The sequence below is a fragment of the Halichoerus grypus genome, chromosome X (genome assembly GCF_964656455.1).
Source record: "Halichoerus grypus chromosome X, mHalGry1.hap1.1, whole genome shotgun sequence".
NCBI lineage: Eukaryota > Metazoa > Chordata > Mammalia > Carnivora > Phocidae > Halichoerus > Halichoerus grypus.
Genome location: NC_135727.1, coordinates 3,469,121 through 3,492,223, shown reverse-complemented (window position 1 = coordinate 3,492,223; position 23,103 = coordinate 3,469,121). Strand labels below are relative to the sequence as shown.

The following is a 23,103-nucleotide window of genomic DNA, read 5'->3' as shown; positions in this document are numbered from 1 at the left end:
AGCCTAAGGCAGATACACAGTTTCCCCCAGCATTCCAGAGCATTCCTCCAGAGGCCTACTTCTGCCTTGTCTCATGGGGAATACTGGGAGAATCAACACGGCTAGACCATTTGGGGTCAACTAGGAACAAAGAAGGGGGAGTGGTGAAACTTCCAGCCACCTGTGCTTGGATCTTGGCAGTGATACCAGGTCCCTGCTAGCAAACTCGCCTGATCAGAGTTTAGCCAGCAGTCTGTCCCCACCTGTACAGGAAACCCAACCTCTCAAAGCAGCCTGTAGCTCTGGCTAACAGATAAGTACAGGCAGAGGTACTGCCCAACAGCAGAATTTGGACCAATAGCACAACTCCAGCAGAGGCCTTACCCAATGGTTGTAGTCTAGACAAAAGGATCATACCCCTTGGTGTCCTGGTGCCCTCACCCACCAAAATGGTGACCTCCCCAGATCTAAAACACCCTGGCTGTCTTGCCTGGGGGTCATGGTGACCCCCAACTACCAAAATGGAGACCTCCATGGGTCAAAACCTCTGGCTGTACGGCTGAGAGGGAGATGGGGGGTCATGGCACTCCAACCACCAAAATGGTGACTTCCATGAGTTGAAACAGGCCCATTGTAATACCTGAGTATCCCTGCCCCCAAGCTGTAGAGCATGCTAGGGTTAACCTGTGTTTCAAAACAGTGTGGCACCCAACTGCTGCAAGTAGCTCGTCCCCCATACAACAGAGGCCCCCTGTGGCCCTGCTGAACAGTGGAGCATAGATCACTGAATCATGAATAGAAAATCTAAATGGATCAATATAGTGCGAGGAGATATAATCAGTAATTAGCACCTCCCAACAAAGAAAAGCCCAGGACAAAATGGCTTCATGGGTAACCAAACATTTAAAGAAGAATAAATGCCAGTCCTCCTTTAAACTCTTCCAAAAAACTGAAAAGGAGAAAATGCTTCCAAACTCATTTTAGAAGGCTAGCATTGCCCTGACACCAAAATCAAATAAAGACTTAGAATTAAAGAAAATTACAATTGACTCTTAAACAATGCTGGGGTTAGTGGCACTAAAGCCCCACATAATGGAAAATCTGCCTATAACTTCTGACTCCCCCAAAACTTAACTACTAATAACCTACTGTTGACCAGAAGCCTTACCAATAACAGTGGATTAACACATATTTTGTACGTTATAAGTATCATATACTGTATTCTTACAATAAAGTTAGGAAAATAAAATGTTAAGAAAATCATAAGGAAGAGAAAATACATTTATAGTACTGTATTTATTGATAGTGTAAGTTTACCTCATCTACTTATAAGACAAACCATATGTTAGAGCCTACATCAATACTGTCTTACATGATACAAAATACTATAAATGCTATACATGCTACTGACACTACACATCAAAAATGAAAATATGTGAAAAAGGAATTAATATTTATTTACAAGTATAACAATTCATACATTGATATCAAAGAAGCAGCAATATGATTGCTTTATGGTAGCCTAGTATAATCAATATAATTGCTTCATGGTGACTTAGCCCATATACTCATGAATGAATTGTCATAAAATTTTTATGGCATACAGTATTACAGTCATATTCATAATATGGTATTGGAAACATTGTTACTTAAAAAAAAACACTTGCCTGTGATGATAGGCTGATATGCATTGTCTCCAATTAGAGGAGAGAATTACTGTATGGTAATGTAATTCTTTGAAAGCAAAGTTATAAAACAGAAAACCCAACTTTTACATCAACATGGATGGGACTAGAGGAGATTATGCTAAGTGAAATAAGTCAAGCAGAGAAAGTCAATTATCATATGGTTTCACTTATTTGTGGAACATAAGGAATAGCATGGAGGACATTAGGAGAAGGAAGGGAAAAATAAGGGGGGGGGAATTGGAGGGAGAGATGAACCATGAGAGACTATGGACTCTGAGAAACAAACAGGGTTTTAGAGGGGAGGGGGGGGAGGGGGATTGGTTAGCCCGGTGATGGGTATTAAGGAGGGCACGTACTGCATGGAGCACTGGGTGTTATACGAAAACAATGGATCAAGGATCACCACATCAAAAACTAATGATGTATTGTATGGTGACTAACATAACATAATAATAAAAAAAAGAAAAAAAAATAAAGTATATATAGGCAATGAAAAAAAAAACAGAAAACTAACACATTATTAATTTTATATTAAATACCACTCACTTTATGCCTATGTAAGGATCAGCTATCCACTTCCATACAAGTCTTACACATGATGTTCTTCATAATGAATATTTATGTGATGATGATGACACAAAAATGTCTCATACAATTCCTGCTGTACAGTTATTAGAAAAAAAAAACAAAAGATATTCACATGAGGACAAAAACACACAACAGATAATAAGTTTATTAACTGTATGCCATGATGATTATTTACTATTCATTAAGTGGAATTGAATCATTGTAAAGGTCTTCATCCTCCTTGTCTTCTGGTTTAGTAGGCGGAGGAGGAGAAGGAGGAATTGGTCTTGCTGTCTCAGGGGTGGCAGAGATAGAAGTAGTGGAGGAGATGGAAGGGGAGGTAGGAGAGGCAGGCACACTCAGAGTAACTTTACAGAAATACATTGTAATGTCTGTCTGATTTGTTTTTCTCATTTCTCCAAAAATGTTCCTATATGGTACCAATCCTTCTTCCACCATTTGCTTTAATTTCAGTGCCCATATCATAGAAGGGTCCATGTCATAAAAAATGTCAAAAGCAGTCTTGAATAATTGGAATCCTTCTTACATGTTGTCTAATGTCAATTTGTTTTCTGGCACTACTTCTAAATCTTCTTCCTCATTGTCTGGCACTGCTTCAGAAGCACTCATCTCCATCAAGTTGTCTTCTGTTAATTCCTCAGATGTGGTGTCTATTAGCTCTTGAATTTCTCCAAGATCGATATCTTGAAAACTTTCAATCCCCACTTTTTTTTTCCCATATCACAATCTCTTTCATTATTTCTTTAGTTCTGTCATAAATCATGTGAAGTCAGGCACAACATCTGGACACAGTTTTCTCCAGCAGGAATTCATTGTTTCAGACTTGATGGCTTTCATGGCTTGTTCTGTAACAACGATGGCATCTTCAGTGTTATAATCCTTCCAGATTTTCATGTTGTTCTCTATATTGGGGTTCTCCTGCATAGGGTTGATGATCTTTTACATAGAGTGCCATGTACAATGAGACTTAAAGGTCCTTGTGATCTCCTGATGCAGAGGCTGAATTAGAGGTGTTGTGTTTGGGGACAAGTAGACCACTTCAATATTTTTGGTGTTGAACTTACGGGTTTCTGGGTGGCCAGGTGCATTGCCCAATATCAAAAGAACTTTAAAGGGCAATCCCTTACTAACAAGGTACTTCCTGACTTCAGGGACAAAGCACTGATGGAACCAATCCAGAAAAAGTGTTTGCATTGTCCAGGCCTTCTTGTTGTACAACAAAAATACTGGCAGCTGGTGTTTATCTTTTCCCTTCAAGGTTGGAGGGTTAGTAGCTTTATAGATAAGAGCAGTCCTGATCATTAACCTAACTACATTTACACAAAACAGTAGAGTTAGTGTGTCCTTCCTTTCCTTAAGTCCCGGTATTCGCTTCTCTTCCTTACTAAATAAATGTCTTTTGTAGCATTTTTTTCCCAGCATAGGGCACTTTCATCTGCATTAGAAACCTGCTCAGACAGATATCTTTTTTCCTTAGTGATTTTTTAATGGTGTCTGGGAACTCAGCTGCCTCTTGGTTGGCAAAAGCTGTTTTTCCTGTTATTTTGACATTTTTAAAGCCAAAACTCTTTTTAAAATTATCAAACCATTCTTTGCTGGCATTAAGTTCCCCAACTTTAGACCTTCCTTTTACTTTAAATTGTTATGTAATGACTTCATTTTTTCTTGAATCATATTAGAATCTATAGATATGCCTTTTTTTTTTAATTTTATTATGTTATGTTAGTCACCATACAATACATCATTAGTTTTTGATGTAGTGATCCACGATCCATTGTTTTCATATAACACCCAGTTCTCCATGTAGTACGTGCCCTCCTTAATACCCATCACCGGGCTTTCTTTCTTTTTTTTTTTTTAAGATTTTATTTATTTATTTGAGAGAGAGAGAATGAGAGACAGAGAGCATGAGAGGGAGGAAGGTCAGAGGGAGAAGCAGACTCCCTGCTCAGCAGGGAGCCCAACGCGGGGCTCGATCCCGGGACTCCAGGATCATGACCTGAGCTGAAGGCAGCCACTTAACCAACTGAGCCACCCAGGTGCCCCATCACCGGGCTTTCTTATAGCAATCCTGCACCTGCATAAAAGCCGCATTTTCAATGAGAAAAAGGTAATTTCACAAAAAGTACAAGGTTTTTGTACCTACAGATGTGGTTGCCATGATAACTTTGTGAATTTCCTTTTCTTTTTTTATAATCGTCCTTATGCTGGATTTATTTACCTTCAAATGGTGGGAAACTTCAGCTGTAGACCTCAATCTATGGTACATATCAAGCAATTAAACCTTTTCTTGTAATATCATGACTTTTCTCTGCTTCTTGGGAGCACTCCCAGAATCACTATGGTACTTTGTATTGTTTCCATGGTGTTATTCAAGTTTCTTGGTATTGCACTTAACATGATGAAAAATATGCAAGAACCATGAGAGATCACTTTTTACTGTGATACACAATTTACTGGAGAGATGAACTGCTCACAGGGAGATGATTAGCATCACATAGTGTTTTAAGTGGATACTCACAACACTTGATCTCACTGCAATAGCAACAGGAGGTGGCTAAAATTCTTAATGTAGTACAATATAAACTGTGGTTCATTTTATGCAGTTATGATTTAACACTGCATCTTGACATTTGTTTACATTTTTCTCAGCTGTGAATGGTGCCATGGGCCATCTGTGTATATGTGCATAACTTTTGATAAATTTTAACTTTTTATAATAGATTTGTGTATATTTTATGGTAGTGAATAATAAGATAGACTAATATCTACATATATTTTTTTGCATTCATGACATATCAAACTTATCCTAATTTTTTTTTATATTTCTAGGCTATGTGGTTTATCTGTGAGTTTCCTCAAATTGTTACAAATTTCCAAACATTTCTCCAATATATTGGAATCCACATATAAGTAGAATCATGTAGTTCAAACTTGTTGTTCAAAGGTCAACTGTACAGGCCAATATCCCTGAAGAATACAGGCACAGAAATTCTCAACAAATACTGACAAGCCAAATTCAACAGCACTTTAAAAGAATCAAACACCATGATCAAGTGGGATTTATCCCTGGGATGCAAGAATGGTTTAACATTCGCAATTCAAAAAATGTGGTATATCACATTAATAGAACGAAAGAAAAAAAAAACAAATGATCATTTCAATAGATGCAGGAAAAAGCATTTAACAAAATTAAACATTCATTCATGATAAAAACTCTTAACAAATTGGGAATAGAAGAAATATACCTCAACATAAAAAAGTCCATATATGACAAGCTCACAACTAACATTGTACTCAATGGTGGGTTGAAAGCTTTTTCTCTAAGATCAGGAAGAAGACATAAGTGTCCACATTCACCACTCCTTTTCAAGATAATACTGAAAGTCCTTGCTGGAGCAATCAGGTAAGAAAAAGAAATAAAAGGCATCAGAATTGGAAGGGAAGAAGTAAAATTGTCTCTATTTGCAGATGACATAATTTTATATATATAAAACCCTAAAGATTACACCAAAAAACAAAACAAAACCCTGTTAGAACTAATCAACAAATTCAGGAAAATTGCAGGATACAAAATTAACATACAAAATTAGTAGTGTTTCTTTTTTTAATTTATTTTTTATTTTTTAATATTTTATTTATTTATTTGAGAGACAGTGAGCAAGTGAGAGAGAGAGAGAGAGCACAAGCAGGGGGAAGGGCAGAGAGAAAGAGAGAAGCAGACTCCCCGCTGAGCATGGAGCCCAACGAGGGGCTCCATCCCAGGACTCCAGGATCATGACCTGAGCCAAAGGCAGACACTTAACTGACTAAGCCACCCAGGCTGCCCCAGTAGTGTTTCTATATACTAACAACAAAGTACCTGAGAAAGAAATTAAGAAAACAATTCCATTTATAATAGTATCAAAAATAATAAAATACTTAGGAATAAATTTAACCAAGGAGATGAAAGATCTGTATACTGAAAACCATAAGACATTGATGAAAGAAATTGAAGACACAAATAAGATATCCTGTGTTCATAAATTAGAAAAACTGATATTGCAAAAATGCCCATATTACCCAAAGTGATATACAGTCAATGCAATAACCATCAAAATTCCAATAGCATCTTTCACAGAAATAGGGAAAACAACCTAGAATGCATATTGAACTACAAAAGACTCTGAATAGCCAAAGCAATTTTAAGAAACATAAAGATGGAGACATCACACTTCCTGATTCAATCACAAAGCTATAGTAATCAAAACTATGGTATTGGCATAAAAACAGACACATAGATCAATGGAACATAATAAAGTACTCAGAAATAAACTCATGTATATATAGTCAACTAATATTTGACAAGATGCTAAGAATACAGAATGGGAAAAGAATAGTTTTTTCAACAAATGGTGGTGGGAAAACTGGATATCCACATGCAAAAGAATGAAATTTGATCCCTATCTTGCAAATTAACTCAAAATGAATTAAATACTTAATGTAAGACCTGATACCAAAAGCACAGGCAACAAAAGCTAAAAAAAAAAAACAAATGGGACTGCATCAAACTAAAAAGCATGTTTATAGCAAAGGAGACAATTAATAAAAAGAAAAGACAACCTGCAGAATGGTAAAAAATGTTTGCAAACCATATGTCTGATACAGATTATACTCCAAAATATATAAAGAACTCCTACAACTCAATAGCAAAAAAAACCCCAAAAACAATCCAATTAAAAATGGGCCAAGGACCTGAATGGAATTTTTCTGAAGACATACAAATGGCCAACAGGTACATGAAAATATGCTCAATATTACTAATCATCAGGGAAATGCAAATCAAAGCCACAATGAGATATCACCTCACACCTAATAGAATGGTTACCATAAAAAAGACAAGAGATAACAAGTGTTGGAAAGGATGTGGAGTAAAGGGAACCTTTGTGCACTATTGGTGGGATATAAATTGGCACAGCTACTATGGAAACTAGTATGAAGGTTTCTCAAAAAATTAAAAATAGAAATACCATATGATCCAGCAATCCCACTTCTGGGTATATGTCCAAAAGAAACAAAATCAGTACCTAGAAGAGATATCTGCACCCCTATATTCATTGCAGCATTATTCACAATAGTCAATACATGGAAACAACCTAATTGTCCATCAATGAATGAATGAATAAATTAAATGTGATATATAGTTACACCCACACACAATGGTGTATTATCTTAGCTGTAAAAAATGAAAAAATCCTGTCATTTCTGACAACATGGATGAACCTAGAAGACATTATGCTAAGTGAAATAAGCCAAAGACAAAAACTCTGTGGTATCATTTACATGTAGAATCTTAAAAAGTTGTACTTATAGAAACAAAGGACAATGGTGGTTTCCAGGGCTGAGGGGTAGGGGAAATGGGGAGATGTGGATCAAAGCATACAAACTTCCAACTATAAGATGAATAAATTCTGGGGATCTAATGTACAGCATGATGAGTATAGTTAATAATACTGTATTGTATACTTGAAATTTGCTAAGAGAATAAATTCTTAAGTGATCTCATCACCATAATATGATAGATTATAGTAATAATTTCACAACATATACATATATTATCACATTGTACACCTTAAATGTATACAATTTTTTCAATTATATCTCAATAAAGTTGGGATGCCAGGGGAAGCAAAGAGGCAAAAAGAATTCTCCTTAGTGAGAACTGAAGCCTTTTGTTTGGTTGTGAAGATTTCCCCTTTCTGCCCTTGTATTGCAGACGATCTGGGTCTAATGTGAAATAGTCAAAGAGATAATGGAAAGTCACCTTTTCACATTCACAGGTATTCATAGCCTAGATACTTTCTGTGGGTGAAAATCACAAGTGAATGTTTAGAAAGCTTAGCAAATGAATTCATTGTGTTAATTAACTGACTAGGTTCTCTTAAATATAACTCTTGATATTTTGTATCTCTTTACATCCCCTTCTCTGCCAAAGTAAGAGCCAAAGCTTTGATCAGATTGGAAGATTTTTTTTCCAACTTCCCCATTATATTTCCACCCTGTGTCTCAGCTTATTATTAAGCTTATTAAGTACCATCTGTGTTGTGTGTGAAATATTCAAGGGTACAATATAAAACATATAATGCATATGTATTCACATATTTCTATGGATTAGAAATACAGAACAGTTCAGCAAATGCTTTACATAACTGAATATATTTTTATAAAGTGGATCATTATATTCCCCCTCTCCTTGCAGCCTCTCTTTGTGTCTTATTATGAAAGATGACCCTTTAAGAGGTTTGGAGAATTTTCCCCTGCCTTTGCACTCCAGCCTATTAAGTTCCATTTGTGTTAAATGTGAAATATTTGAGAATACAATGAAAAACACATTCACAATTTAGCTAGTATCAAAGGTTGTGAAAGACACAAGAAGATTTTTTAAATAGCTTGGCAAATTAACTCATTATACTAAGCGAGTGGATATATTTTCTTAAATTCATGTTTGTTTATTTGTTTTTCAATTCTCTTTCTCTGTTCCTTGAACTTTTACCTTGCCTTCTTTACTCTTTTCATCTCCATTGCTCTGACTTGTCTTGTGTGTCACTCTTTCTTTATTTTCTGCTTATTTATCTAGGCTACATGTCTAGAAAGATAATATATACAATGATAGTAATAAAAATGTTATTCTAACAAATGGTCAAATTTCTAGGAATGGAAAAATGAGATCATATACCCAAATCCTCCATTTAGAAAATTAATGCAATAATTAGCCAAATGAGAGAAAATGGAATTGGTGCTGAAATAGGGAATGGTGTGAATAGCTAAACACAGATTTTGAGGACTTTTATTCATTTATTTAACACATATTTGAATCTGGAGCAAAGAGGTAGAACCCTCTGCTTAGAATTACAGGCATACCTCATTTTATTTACTTATTTATTTATTTTATTGACGTATAGTTAACATATAATGTTATATTACTTTCAAGTATACCACAGAGTGATTTGACAATACTATATACTACACAGTGCTCACCACAATAAGCGTAGTTATCATCTGTCATTTTACAAAGTTATTACAATATTATGAACTATATTCCCTATGCCTTACCTTTCATCCTCATGATGTATTTATTTTATAACTGGAATTTTGCACCTCCTAATCCCCTTCATCTATTTTGCCCATCCCCTCCCCAAAACCACCAGTTCTCTGTATTTATGAGTCTTTTTCTATTTTTTATTTGTTCATTTCTTTTGTTTTGTTTTTAGATTCCACATATAAGTGAAATCATGTGGTATTTGTCTTTCTCTGACTTATTTCACTTAGCACAATACCCTCTAGCACCATCCATGTTGCCTCAAATGGCAAGATTTCATTGTTTTTTTTTTCTTTTTATGGCTAAGTAATATCCCATGTATGTGTGCGTGCATGTGTGTGTGTGTATGGCACATCTTCTTTATCCATTTGTCTCTGTGAACACTTAGTTTGCTTCCATATCTTGACTATTGTAAATAATGCTGCAATGAACATAGAGGTGCATATGTCTTTTCTAATTAATGTTGTTTTCTTTGGTTTCTTTGGGTAAATACCTCAGTACTGGGTCTTTTACAAATTGAGGGTTTGTGGCAATCCTATGTCAAACAAGTCTATAGTGCCAGTTTTCCAAAAGCATTTGCTCATTTCATGTCTCTGTGTTACATTTTAGTAAATCTTGCAATATTTCAAACTTTTTCGTTATTATTGTATTTATTATGGTAATCTGTGATCACTGATTATGACTTGCTGAAAGCTTAGGTGATGGTTAGGACTTTTGGGGAATAAGATATTTTTAAATTAAGGTATATAAATTTTTCAACATAATGCTCTCGTACACTTAATAAACTACAGTATAGTATAAACATAACTTTTATATGCACTGGGAAACCAAAAATTCACTTGACTCATTTTATTGCAATATTTCCTTTATTTTGGTGGTCTGAAACTGAACTGTCAGCATCTCCAAGGTATACCTGTACTTCTTACTAAGGACTGAGAGAGAGCATTCAGAGAGAAAGCCACTCATATAAAACAGAGCATCCATGGATTGTGGGTCTTTCTCTGGTCCAGCATTCCATTAATATGCTGGACCCCACATGGAGGAGCATATTTAGAATTCAGAAAAGAATGTCCATAATTTGTAATCACATGAAAACAATACACATATATGTGAGGTAATAATATTAATATGGTTCCTAAATCAAAGGGTATCAAAGGGTGTACAGCAAAAAGTCTCCCTCCCATAGATACCCCCAAACCACCCATCTCGTTTCTCCTCCTCCAATTAACAGCCTCTTGGGGTGCCTCGGTGGCTCAGTCAGTTAAGCATCTGACTCTTGGTTTCAGCTCAGGTCATGATCTCAGGGCCATGGAATAGAGCCCTGTGTGGGCCTTGTGCTCAGCGCAGAACCTGCTTGAGATTCTTTCCCTTGGCCCCTCCCCCGATCATGTTCTCTCTCTCTCTCAAAATAAATAAAAACTTTTTTTTAAAGTTGTAATTTCTACACTACTCTTAAAAAAAAAAAGGCAACAAAAACAATTAGCAGCCTCTTGTGTATCCTTCTAGAAATATTATCTCTATACCAGTATATATCCCTAAGTGTTCAGTGTTCTGTGCTTTGCTTTTTTTCACTCAACAATATATCCTGCAGATATTCCCTTTGAATGATACATCAAGAACTTCCTCATTCCTTCTTACAGCTGCATAGTACTGAATTGTGTGAATGAATTTAATACATTAAATAACCTCTTTGCTGATGTACATTGTATCATGTTTTCAAAACTAATTTGAGATATAATCTAATTATATCTACAATGACCCTATTTTCAAATAAGGTCACTTACTGATGTACTGTGAGTCAGGATTTCAACATATCTTTTGAGGGGACATAATTCAACCCATAACATCTGCATTGTCAATAGTGAAGGGAAACTGGCATGCTAATACATTGATAATGGCACCATGAATTGTTTAACCTTGTAAAATGGCAATTTGTCAATATGTAATAAAATTTTTAAAAATATGTCTACTTTCTGAAATAGCATTCTCGGCATTCTGTCTATCCTAGGAAGATGATTACACAGGGACAAAATGTGATATAGAAAAAGGCCTTCACAGTGTTGTTTATAACATTAAAACACAGAAAATAATACTAAATAACTGGTTAAATGGACTATGATCTACATATATGAGGTCATTAAAATGAAGATATTATTTTATTGAGCTTCACAATGAAATGCTACACTTCCCAGTGATAACAAAACTTATCATATCTTTGTCAAGAATTCTGTGGCCTTGAAGGAGTGCTTCTTAATTTTCTTTTTAAATTTAAAGTACATAAAACAAGTAATAGTTAATGTTTATTATAATTATGTCTATTATAATTGTTTAAATATTACTATTTATAACTAACTAACACGAAGCAACAAGTATTGGCAAGGATGTGGAGCAAAGAGAACCTTTGTGCACTTTGGTTGGTGGGATACAAATTGGCGCAACCACTATGGAAAATAGTATGGAGGTTCCTCAAAAAATTAAAAATAGAAATACCATATGATCCAACAATGCCTCTTCTGGGTATTTATCCAAAGAAAATGAAAACACTAACTCAAAGATATATGCACTTCCATGTTAATTGTGGCATTTTTACAATAGTCAAGATGATGTAGAAACAACCTAAGTGTCCATTGATGGATAAATGGATAAAGAAAATGTGCTGTGAATGTGTGTGTTTGTGTGTGTGTGTGTGTATATGCATATACATACACATAGAGGCAGTGACAGTAGAATATTATTCAGCCATCAAAAGAAGGAAATCTTGCCATTTGCAACAACATGGATGGACCTTGAGGGCATTATGCTAAATGAAGTAAGTCAGAGGAACACCAATATTGTATGATCTCACTTATATATGGAATTTTAAAAAAAGAACAAAAAACAAACAAGCAAACAAACCAAGTTCATAGATACACAGAACAGATTGGTGGTTGCCAGGAGGATGGGAGGGGCAGTGGGTGAAATGGGTGAATGTGGTCAAAAGATACAAACTTCCATTATAAAATAAATAAGTCGTGAGTATGCACTGTACAGCATGGTGACTATAGTTAATAATACTGTATTGTATATTTGAAAGTTGCTGAGAGTAGATCTTAAAAGTTCTCAAGAAAAAAAATTATAACTATATATGTTGACAGATGCTAACCAGAGTTACTGAGATAATCATTTTGTTATATATAAAAATATTGAATCATTATGTTGTATACCTGAAAGTAATATAATATCAAGTATATCTCAATAAAAATATTACTAACTTGTGTGTACATTATATTTGGATTTTATATATTTGGTAATAAGAAAATATGCTTATAAAATTAAATTAAAAACAGTATCAATGGTATTTATGTAAAAAAAATGCAAAGGAACCTTCTTAAAGATTATACACCAAAATGTACAATAATCAGTTAATGGTGGGATTAAAGAATATTTTAATTTCCATATTTTGGTCTTCTGTGTATTCTATTTTTCCTATAATGGATGTGCATTGCCTGTGTGATAAAGACTAAAGAAACAGTGGCTTAACCAAAGGAAACGGGAGCTGGGGCTGCTTGGATATCTAATGATGGATCTCAAAAATTGATGCCAGGTGAGCAGTGCTGAGGAAGGACTGGGAAGTGAGGAGAGCCAACGGATGCAGCGGGAATTCTCTCCCACCCCCAGGGTAGGCATCCTGGATGGGGGGGGGTGTACCTTGGGCCTCTAGGGACCCTCTGTGCTGCTCTGAGCAGAGCCTTGCCACCTGCAGGCACACACACGACCTCCTCTAGGATCCTGGGTCCTCTTTGCCCACAGCTCACATGGGAGAAAGAACAGGCATGCATTTCAGGTATGTGATCGCAGAAGGGAGGTCCTGGCCCCAGCTGCAAAAGCAGCACAATGCAGATGCACCCAGTAGCAGAACAGAGGCTTTTGCTCAAAAACGTTAAGGGGTACCATAGGACAGAAAGAATGCAGTATGCACATGTGGGTGCTGAAGGCCCTGCTCCCTCCCCCTGTTTGGGGAGAACAGAACCACTGTCCAGGTGGGGAAGACTACCCCCCATATACACACACCAAGTCCAGCTGAGGTACCCTTGGCCCTACCCTTTCATGGGGCCCCAGGAAGTGGGTTTTAAGCACCCTAACAAGGCCTGTGCCCAGTCCAGGGATCAGGGCATGCAAACCTAGCAGTAGGTCTGCAATCAGTGGTCAATACTTATACCATGATATAGAGTCACTGTGAGCAAACCAAGTTGGGGAGGTTGGGCAACTGGCCCCAGACCACACTTTCAATGCTTCCAGATGATAGGAGGCATAGCCAGAATCTCAGCTCCAGGAGCACAATAACCCACCATGAAGACATGGAATGCTCCTTGGAGCAAAGTAATGAGGTCCAGGTGGCCTGGGCACACCCACCTCCAGCACCCACCTGTACACTCTCTCTAAAACCGGGCACTTGGCTCCAACAGCTAGCTCACACCACTGGAGGGGGAGAATTCTTGGACTTGGGCCAGCTATGTACATTAGTGCCTGCCCAGCTGCTCAGCCTGGTCCACCAACTACCAACTCCATGGGCCAAACCCCAGAATTCTCTCAGAGGAGAGCAGCCCACACCCCTGTGGCCCCATACTCTCTCTACCTTTCACTTCTTACTCTGAACCAGTTGCAGCTTCTCTGATAGATCATGTTTTCATACTGACACTTCAGTATTGCCTTTCCTTTTAATAGCCTTTCTGCATACCAAATTCCAAATCTCGAAATCCGGTTGCCCCTGAAATCTATTTTAAATGCTTCTTTATTTAGGTACCCTCCCCTGATCCTGGGATGGAGGGAAAACAGGGCACAGACAAGATGATATATTATAACGTCACAAGAAGTGGGAACAGTGTCCAGATAATGAAATAAAAGAACAAGAGTACCCTAATTCATTTATAATTGTGGATTCAGATCTTTCACCAAGACAAGTGTTGAAAGTTCCTGCCCTTAACAGCAAAAAATATAGTAAGCTATGTGGGCCCCCAAGATCTTATACTCCATTTTGCCAAATACCCTAGGGTTAGTTCAGAGTCAGGGTGCCTCCTTCCTTAGGACCCTGTAACTGGTCAGTCTCTAAATAGGACCCAAGACTACAAAACAAATCTTTAGGTTCCAATTATCAATCCAAGGATTGAGCTATTGAGAGGACCTGGCAAGGTTTGCCAGACAGACTTGTTTTTGAGATGGGCGACTCACTTAAAAAAATAATTCCATGGCTCATCCTTGGACCTCCTGGCTCTGTACCTGGACTCTCCTGGGTTATTAATTTGTCACTTCAGCATTGGCAGAGTTGAGCAAATGTCTTCATGAAACCTTTAGGATCAACGTTCAGTTCTCCCACCATCATGGCTTCCCTCTGCCTTCTCTTCTTCCACAGTCCAGCCATAATGTCCTTGACCTTCTAACCCACTTAGACAGCAGGGCATCATAGTTAAAAGCATTGGCTTGGGAGCCAATCTGCCTGAGTTCAGATCTGGGCTCTGATATTATATAATGTAACATGGGGCAAATAACTGAACATTTCTATGTCTCAATTTCCTTATGATAATTGTACCTACATCACAAGACTATTTTGAGGATTACATGTTTTTATAAGCACAGGTATAAGACGGGTATATGGTTCAGGTTACAAAATGCTTATTAAATAAAATAAATAAATACCTGTACTAGACCGGATTATCTCTGTCCCAACAACATGGCCCAGCAGGTCATACTGATTCAGGCGGGAGCCATCCTGTGCTACTTCCACAGATTTGTTCTTCCCAAGAGTCCAAGAATAAACCACTTCAGCTGTTGTATAGGCATCTAAGGCAGAAAAGGACCAAGAAGAAGTTGAAGAGAAAAGAAAATAATTATCCTTAATACTGAACTTGCACGAGATTGAAATACAGCTTCCCTCCCAAAAGAGTTCTGGGTATGTGTTCTGTCTTCAACTGTAGTATATTTATCCATCCATCTAGTAAACACTCACTGAATAACTTCTATAGTTTATGCTGGATACACAGCAGTGAACACAAAGTGCTCTCTTCTTTCAATGACTCACAGTCTTCCGGACTGACAATAAATTGTTAGACTTTTCCTTCTCTTGGAGGGTAGACAATAGAGACAAAGGGAGGAATAGAGAAAATATTATCTAATGCAGATGTCACAAATTCAAATGCCTATAGGAGTGGTATCTTAAGTAAATCAGGCTAGTTGTAAAAAAAAAAACTGTCAAAAATAAAACACAATTTTAATTATTATGGGGTGAGCATATGAGATAAGGTAAAAATCATTGTAGAGATATTCTAAGTTAAAAACATAAAAACCTCAAATTAAAAATAGCAATAATTAATTATTACAATTTCCTTTTAAAAAATATTTCCACTTTGATTTGCAAAACAGAAACTTGCCTCCTTTACTTCTGCACCAAGTTATTAACGTCAGGTTTTGTATTTGGAATTCCCATGTTGAGTACAGAATTTAAGTATGGATTAGTTTTAATAGGGGTGCGGGTAAGATAAATGGTGAGAGAATAAGGAATGATGTTATTCAGTTTGTCAGTATCTTAAAGGAAGAGTTGCTTTCTTTCCAGACATGGATTTACTCTTTGTACAGTGGGTTTTATGTTGGGGTGAGCACCTTGCCCTAACTCAGGCACCTAGGTTCATAAAGAGAAGCTGAACAGAATACTGTTCACCCATTTCACCCAACTTTTGAGCTGTTGTTCAACTCAGTAGGAGGTCTCCAGCTCGTGGTGGCAGCTGCTGTCTCTATAATATGCTCTATTAAAGCCTTTTACCACAAAGCAAATAATTCCTAGTGAATCTACCAGTGAACAAACATAAATTTTGTGTCTTTACAAAACTTTGCAACATTGGATATACATTTCATTAAGTCTGACATTAACACTTGCATGTACTAATTGTGGTCTGCTTATATTATACTTCTTAGGACTTTTCTCAATATACCCAAATAAACCATTTTTGGATTTTCTTGTAACAGACAACCGCCAAAAATTTCTTCATTTACATCAAAATTCTCATTGAAATCATGAAAAAATATATATAACTACAGTATTTTTTATATCTGTGCTCTCATAAGCTATAAAAAAATGCCACAAGAAATCCAGCTTTCCATATAATATGCCCTATATATGGCCTCAGTCATTTATTCACCACAGATAAAAATACTTGTAGTTTGGGGCACCTGGGTGGCTCAGTTGGTGAAGCGTTTGCCTTTGGCTCAGGTCATGATCCCAGGGTCCTGGGATCGAGCCCTGCACCGGGCTCCCTGCTCCACGAGGAGCCTGCTTCTCCCTCTCCCACTCCCCCTGCTTGTGCTCTCTCTCTCTCTTTCTGTCAAATAAGTAAATAAAATCTTAAAAAATACATGTAGTTCAGCATATAATTTATTCTGCAATGGACAATTTTTATAAATTTGGTATCTATAAAATATTTTGGTACCTGGAAAGGTTTGTTGCTTAATATATAATTTCATTTCCCAGCAGCAACACTTAGTGTATTCATTTAAACACAAAACCTGTTGAACTTTCAGTCTGTGTTTTAAAGCTAATTAAGACTTTCATTGTACATCTTTTTTATATATCAATTATAGTTCTTTATAACAAATTGCATAATGTTAATACCTGAAGTTTTATTTCTTCAACAAAGGTGTACTTTGCATGCATAAAGATGTAGAAATAGTCTTAATTTCTATAAGGAAATGTAAACTCTCCTGGTTTTGAAACTAGTCCTTTCAGTCTTTTTTATTTTTGTTAAGTTTTGATAACAAGTAACTATGTCACTTTCCTCTTAATTCTACTAGGAGCTCTTAATTCTATATGTAAAACAAAGGTACAAGTGAGTTGATTAATGGCAACTGACATTGGACCCTTTTTCAGGGAGAGGGTAGAAAGTAATGGAAATTTGGAGGAATGGTCAAGCATTTACAAGGACAACCACTACTCAGCTGATTGTGGCCATGTGAGAATTTGAGACCAATGTTCTCATATCTTCTGATTTCATAAAATAATAAATCTGGAGTTTTATGTGACATCTCCCAAATTTCAAATCTTTGCAAATAATTTTAAAAGTTATAAACACTGTATGGATCAAACAAATCACATTTGCAAACCACCAATTTGCAACTTCTGGTCTAGAGATCTTCTCCTATAGATGGCTATGCTTTTTGTGACTCAACCTTGGAAATAAAGGATCCTCTGCTTCCTATGGGATATCTAGGCCTCCCAACCAGAATTGTAGATCTTTATTTTTTTTAATTTAGATTCAATTAGCCAACATATAGTACATCAGTAGTTTAAGATGTAGTGTTCAATAATTCATCAGTTGCATATAACACCCAATGCTCAGCACCACATGTGCCCTTCTTAATGCCCATCACCTGGTTACCCCATCCCTCCATCCCCCCTCCCTTCTGTAACCCTCAGTTTGTTTCCCAGAGTCCAGAGTCTCTCATGGTTTGTCTCCCTCTCTGATTTCTTCCTCTTCAGTTTCCCCTCCCTTCCCCTGTGGTCCTCTGCACTATTTCTTATGTTCCACATATGAGTGAAACCCTATGATAATTGTCTTTCTCTGATTGATTTATTTCACTCAGCAGTGTCCCACATGTTTCTTACTCTTTTCTGTATTTTTGTCTCTCTGTGCTTCAGTTTTGTTATTTTCTGTTTCCCTATATTTTAAGTTCTCTAATCCCATATTCTACTTGTTAAATCTATCCATTGGAGGGAGTCCAAGATGGCAGAGGAGTAGGAGACCTTAGTTTCATCTGGTCCCAGGAATTCAGCTAGATAGCTATCAAATCATTCTGAACACCTGTGAACTCAATCAGAGATCTGAGAAAAGAATAGCTGCAACTCTACAAATAGAAAAGCAACCACTTTCTGCAAGGTAGGAGGTGCAGAGAAGTGAATTCAAGGTGATATATGGGAAGATAAACTACTGGGGGAGGGAGCCTCCATCAGCCAGCTACCGGCAAGTGATATAGCAGTGGAGCACAAAATCAGAACTTTTAGAAGTCTGCTCCAGTGAGGGACATCACTCAGGTGACTAAGCAGGGGTGGAACCCTAGGTGGGACAGTGTCGTCTCAGGATCTTTGGGGTCACAGGAAGACTGGGGGTGGCTGAATGCACCAGAGTTCCCAGGCATTGGAGCTGGGAAGCCAGCTCCAGGGCTGGAGATTGAGAGGTCGCCATTTTCATTCTCATCTTCTAAAGCAGCAAGGAAAGCCTTCAGGGAACAAAAGCCACATAGAGCAAACCAGAGGAGAATACTTAGCCTGGCCCCCTGGCAAGGGTGGTGCAATTCCACCCGGGGCAAATACACTTGAGAATCAAAGCAACAGGCCCCTCCCACAGAAGATCAGCAAGAACATCCAGCCAAGACCCAAGTTTACCAATCAATGAGAACTGCAAAACTCCAGAGCTAGGGGAACACAGCACATAGAACTCATGGCTTTTTCCCCATGATTCTTTAGCCTTTCATCTTTAATTTTTTCTTAATTATTTTCTCTTTTCTTTTGCAACCAATTTCTCATTTTATCAACTCTTTCTTTAATCTTTTTTAATTTTCATTTTTACAGTTATATTCTATTCCTTCATTGTATTTTTTATATAGATAGATAGATAGAGATAGATAGATAAATAGATAGATGATAGATAGATATATTCTTTCTTTACAATTTTTGGATGCATTTTCTTCTAACAGACCAAAATACAGCCAAAATCTAGTGTATGGCTCTGTTCTATTCACCTGTCTGATCATATTCTCTTTTTCCTTCTTTTTTTTTTTTTTTTGTTGTTGTTGTTTTGTTAAAGTCTTTTTTAATATTCATCTTTACAGTTATATTCTATCCTTTCATTGTATTTAATTTTATTTTTATACATATATAAGTTTTTCTTCCTTTACAATTTTGGAATCTAGTTTTCTTTTTTTGGGGTGGGGGGAGGATCTAGTTTTCTAACAAACAGACCAAAATACACACAGGATCCAGTGTATTGCTCTATTCTGTTCACCTGTCTGCTTATATTTTTTTTCCTTTAAAAAAAATTTTTTTTTTTGTTTCCCATATCTTCTGATTTGTTTAGTGTATATTTCTCTGGGGTCATTGTTGCTATTTTAGTATTTTTTTCTCTCGTTCATCTATTCTTCTCTGAGAATAATGATTATAAAGATACTAGATAGACCTGAAAAAGGCATAGAAGACACTAGAGAATCCCTTTCTGGAGAAATAAAAGAACTAAAATCTAACCAAGTCGAAATCAAACAGGCTATTAATGAGATGCAATTAAAAATGGAGTCTCTAACTCCTAGGATAAATGAGGCAGAAGAGAGAATTGGTGATAGAGAAGACAAATGATGGAGAATAAGAAGCTGAGAAAAAGAGAGATAAACAACTACTGGATCATGAGGGGAGAATTCGAGAGATAAGTGATACCATAAAGTGAAACAATATTAGAATACTTGGTATCCCAGAAGAAGAGGAAAGGGGGGTGTGCACAAGATATATTGGAGCAAATTATAGTGGAGAACTCCCCTAATCTAGGGAAGAAAACAGGCATCCAAGTCCAGCAGGCAGAGAGAACACCCGTCAAAAATCAATAAAAATAGATTAACACCCCAACAAATAATAGTGAAACTTGCAAATCTCAGAGACGAAGAGAAAATCCTGAAAGCAGCTTGGGACAAGAGGTCTGTAACCTACAAGGGTAGAAACATTAGATTGGCAGCAGACTGATCCACAGAGACCTGGCAGGCCAGAAAGGACTGGCATGATATATTCATGGAGCTAAATGAGAAAAATATTCAGCCAAGAATACTTTATCCAGCTAGGATGTCATTCAAAATAGAGGAGTGATAAAAAGCTTCCAGGACAGGGGCACCTGGGTGGCTCAGTTGGTTAAGCAACTGCCTTCGGCTCAGGTCATGATCCTGGAGTCCCTGGATCGAGTCCCGCATCGGGCTCCCTGCTCGGCAGGGAGTCTGCTTCTCCCTCTGACCCTCCTCCCTCTCATGCTCTCTGTCTCTCATTCTCTCTCTCTCAAATAAATAAATAAAATCTTTAAAAAAAAAAAAAAAAAAAAAAAAAAAGCTTCCAGGACAAACAGAAACTAAAAGAATTTGTGAACACCAAACCAGCCCTACAAGAAATATTAAAAGGGATATTTTAAGCAAAGAGAGAGCCCAAAAGTAACATAGATCAGAAAGGAAGAGACAATATACAGAAGCAGTGACTTTACAGATAATACAATGGCACTAAATTCATATATTTCAATAGTTACTCTGAGTGTAAATGGACTAAATGCCCCAATCAAAAGACACAGGGTATCAGATTGGATAAAAAAAGCAAGATCCATCAATATACTGTCTGCAAGAGACTCATTTTAGACCCAAACACACCCCCAGATTGAAAGTGAGGGGGTGGAAAACCATTTACCATGCTAATGGACATCAAAACAAAGCTGGGATGGCAATCCTTATAGCAGACAAATTAGATTTTAAACCAAAGACTGTAATAAGAGAAGAGGAAGGACACTATATCATAATTAAAGGGTCTATACAACAAGAAGATCTAACAATTGTAAATATTTATGCCCCTAACATGGGAGCAGCAAATTATATAAGCCAATTAATAACAAAATTAAAGAAACACATTGATCCTAATACAATAATAGTAGGGTACTTTAACACCCCGCTCACCGCACAGATCATCTAAGCAGAAGATCAACAAGGAAACAAGGTTTTTGAATGACACACTGAACCAGATGGACTTCACAGATATATTCAAAACACTCCATCCTAAAGCAAAAGAATGAACATTCTTCTCAAATGCACATGGAACATTCTCCAGATTAGATCACATAGTGGGTCACAAATCAGGTCTCTACCAGTACCAAAGAATTGGGATCATTCCCTGCATATATTTAGACCAGAATGCTTTGAAACAGTAACTTAATCACAAGAGGAAATTTGGAAAGAACTCAAATACCTGGAGGCTAAAGAGCATCCTACTAAAGAATGAATGGGTCAACCAGGAAATTAAAGAAGAATTTAAAAAAAATCATGGAAACAAAAGAAAATGAAAACACAATTGTTCAAAACCTTTGGGATGCAGCAAAGGCAGTCCTAAGAGGAAAGTATATAGCAATATAAGTCTTTCTCAAGAAACAAGAAGAGTCTCAAATACACAACCTAACTTTAAACCTAAAGGAGCTGAAGAAAGAACAACAAATAAAGTCTAAATCCAGCAGTAGAAGAGAAATAATAAAGATTAGAGCAGAAATCAATGAAATTGAAACCAAAGAACAGAACAGATCAATGAAACTAGGAGCTTGCTCTTAGAAAGAATTAGTAAGATTGATAAACCCCTAGCCACAGGTACCAAAAAGAAAAAGAGAAAGGGCCCAAAAATATAAAATCATGAATGTAAGAGGAGAGATCACAACCAACACCAAAGAAATACAAACAATTAAAGAACATATTATGAGCAACTATATGCCAACAAATTAGGCAATTGGAAGAAATGGACGCATTCCTAGAGAGGTATAAACTACCAAAACTGAAACAGGAAGAAATAGACAACCTGAACAGACCCATAAACAGAAAAGAAATTGAAGCAGTAATCAAAAATCTCCCAACAAACAAGAGTCCAGGGCCAGGTGGCTTACCAGGGGAATTCTACCAAACATTTAAAGAAGAATTAATATCTATTCTTCTGAAGCTGTTTCAAAAAATGGAAATGGAAGGAAAACTTCCAAACTCTTTCTATGAGGCCAACATTACCTTGATCCCAAAACCAGGCAAAGACCCCACCCAAAAGGAAAATTACAGACCAATATCCCTGATGAACGTGGATGCCAAAATTCTTACCAAAATACTAGCCAATAGGGTCCAACAGTACATTAAAATGATTATTCACCATGACCAAGTGGGATTTATTCCTGGGATGTAAGCATGGTCCAACATCCACAAATCAATGTGATACACTACATAAATAAAAGAAAGGACAAGAACCATATGATCCTCTCAGTAGATGCAGAAAAAGCATTTGACAGAGTACAGCATCCTTCCTTGATTAAAACCCTTCACAGTGAAGGGATAGAGGAAATATACCTCTATATCATAAAAACCATATTGGAAAAGCCCACAACAAATATTATTCTCAATGGGGAGAAACTAAGAGCTTTTCCCCTAAGGTCAGGAATACAGCAGGGATGTCCACTATCACCACTGCTGTTCAACATAGTACTAGACGTCCTAGCCTCAGCAATCAGACAACAGAAAGAAATAAAAGGCATTCAAATTGGCAAAGACATCAAACTCTCACTCTTCACAGAGGACATGATACTTTATGTGGAACACCCAACATACTCTACCCCAAAATTCATAGAACTCATACAAGAATTCAGCAACATGGCAAGATACAAAATCAATGTACAGAAATCAATTGCATTTCTATACACTAATAATGTGACTGATGAAAGAGAAATTAAGGAATCAATCCCATTTACAACTGCATCAAAACCCATAAGATACCTAGGAATAAACCTAACCAAAGAGGCAAAGGATCTGTACTCAGAAAACTATAGAACACTTATGAAAGAAATTGAGGAAGACACAAAGAAATGGAAAAAAGTTCCATGCTCAAGGGTTGGAAGAACAAATATTGTTAAAATTTCTATGATACCTAGAGCGATCTACACATTCAATGCAATCCCTATCAAAATACCATCATCATTTTCCACAGAGCTGGAACAAACA

The 23,103-nt window shown here is 36.8% G+C and overlaps 1 protein-coding gene across 3 annotated transcripts in view; it reads right to left on the bottom strand.

Annotated features, from left to right (window-relative positions):
• The window catches only part of GABRA3 (gamma-aminobutyric acid type A receptor subunit alpha3), a 386,726-nt gene that overhangs the window by 46,089 nt on the left and 317,534 nt on the right, over positions 1-23,103 (bottom strand). For all 3 annotated transcript variants that reach the window (XM_078065249.1, XM_078065248.1, XM_078065247.1), the window contains one exon: positions 15,007-15,150. In XM_078065249.1, coding sequence (XP_077921375.1) covers positions 15,007-15,150 — 144 coding nt within the window. The remainder of the gene's footprint in view (positions 1-15,006; positions 15,151-23,103) is intronic.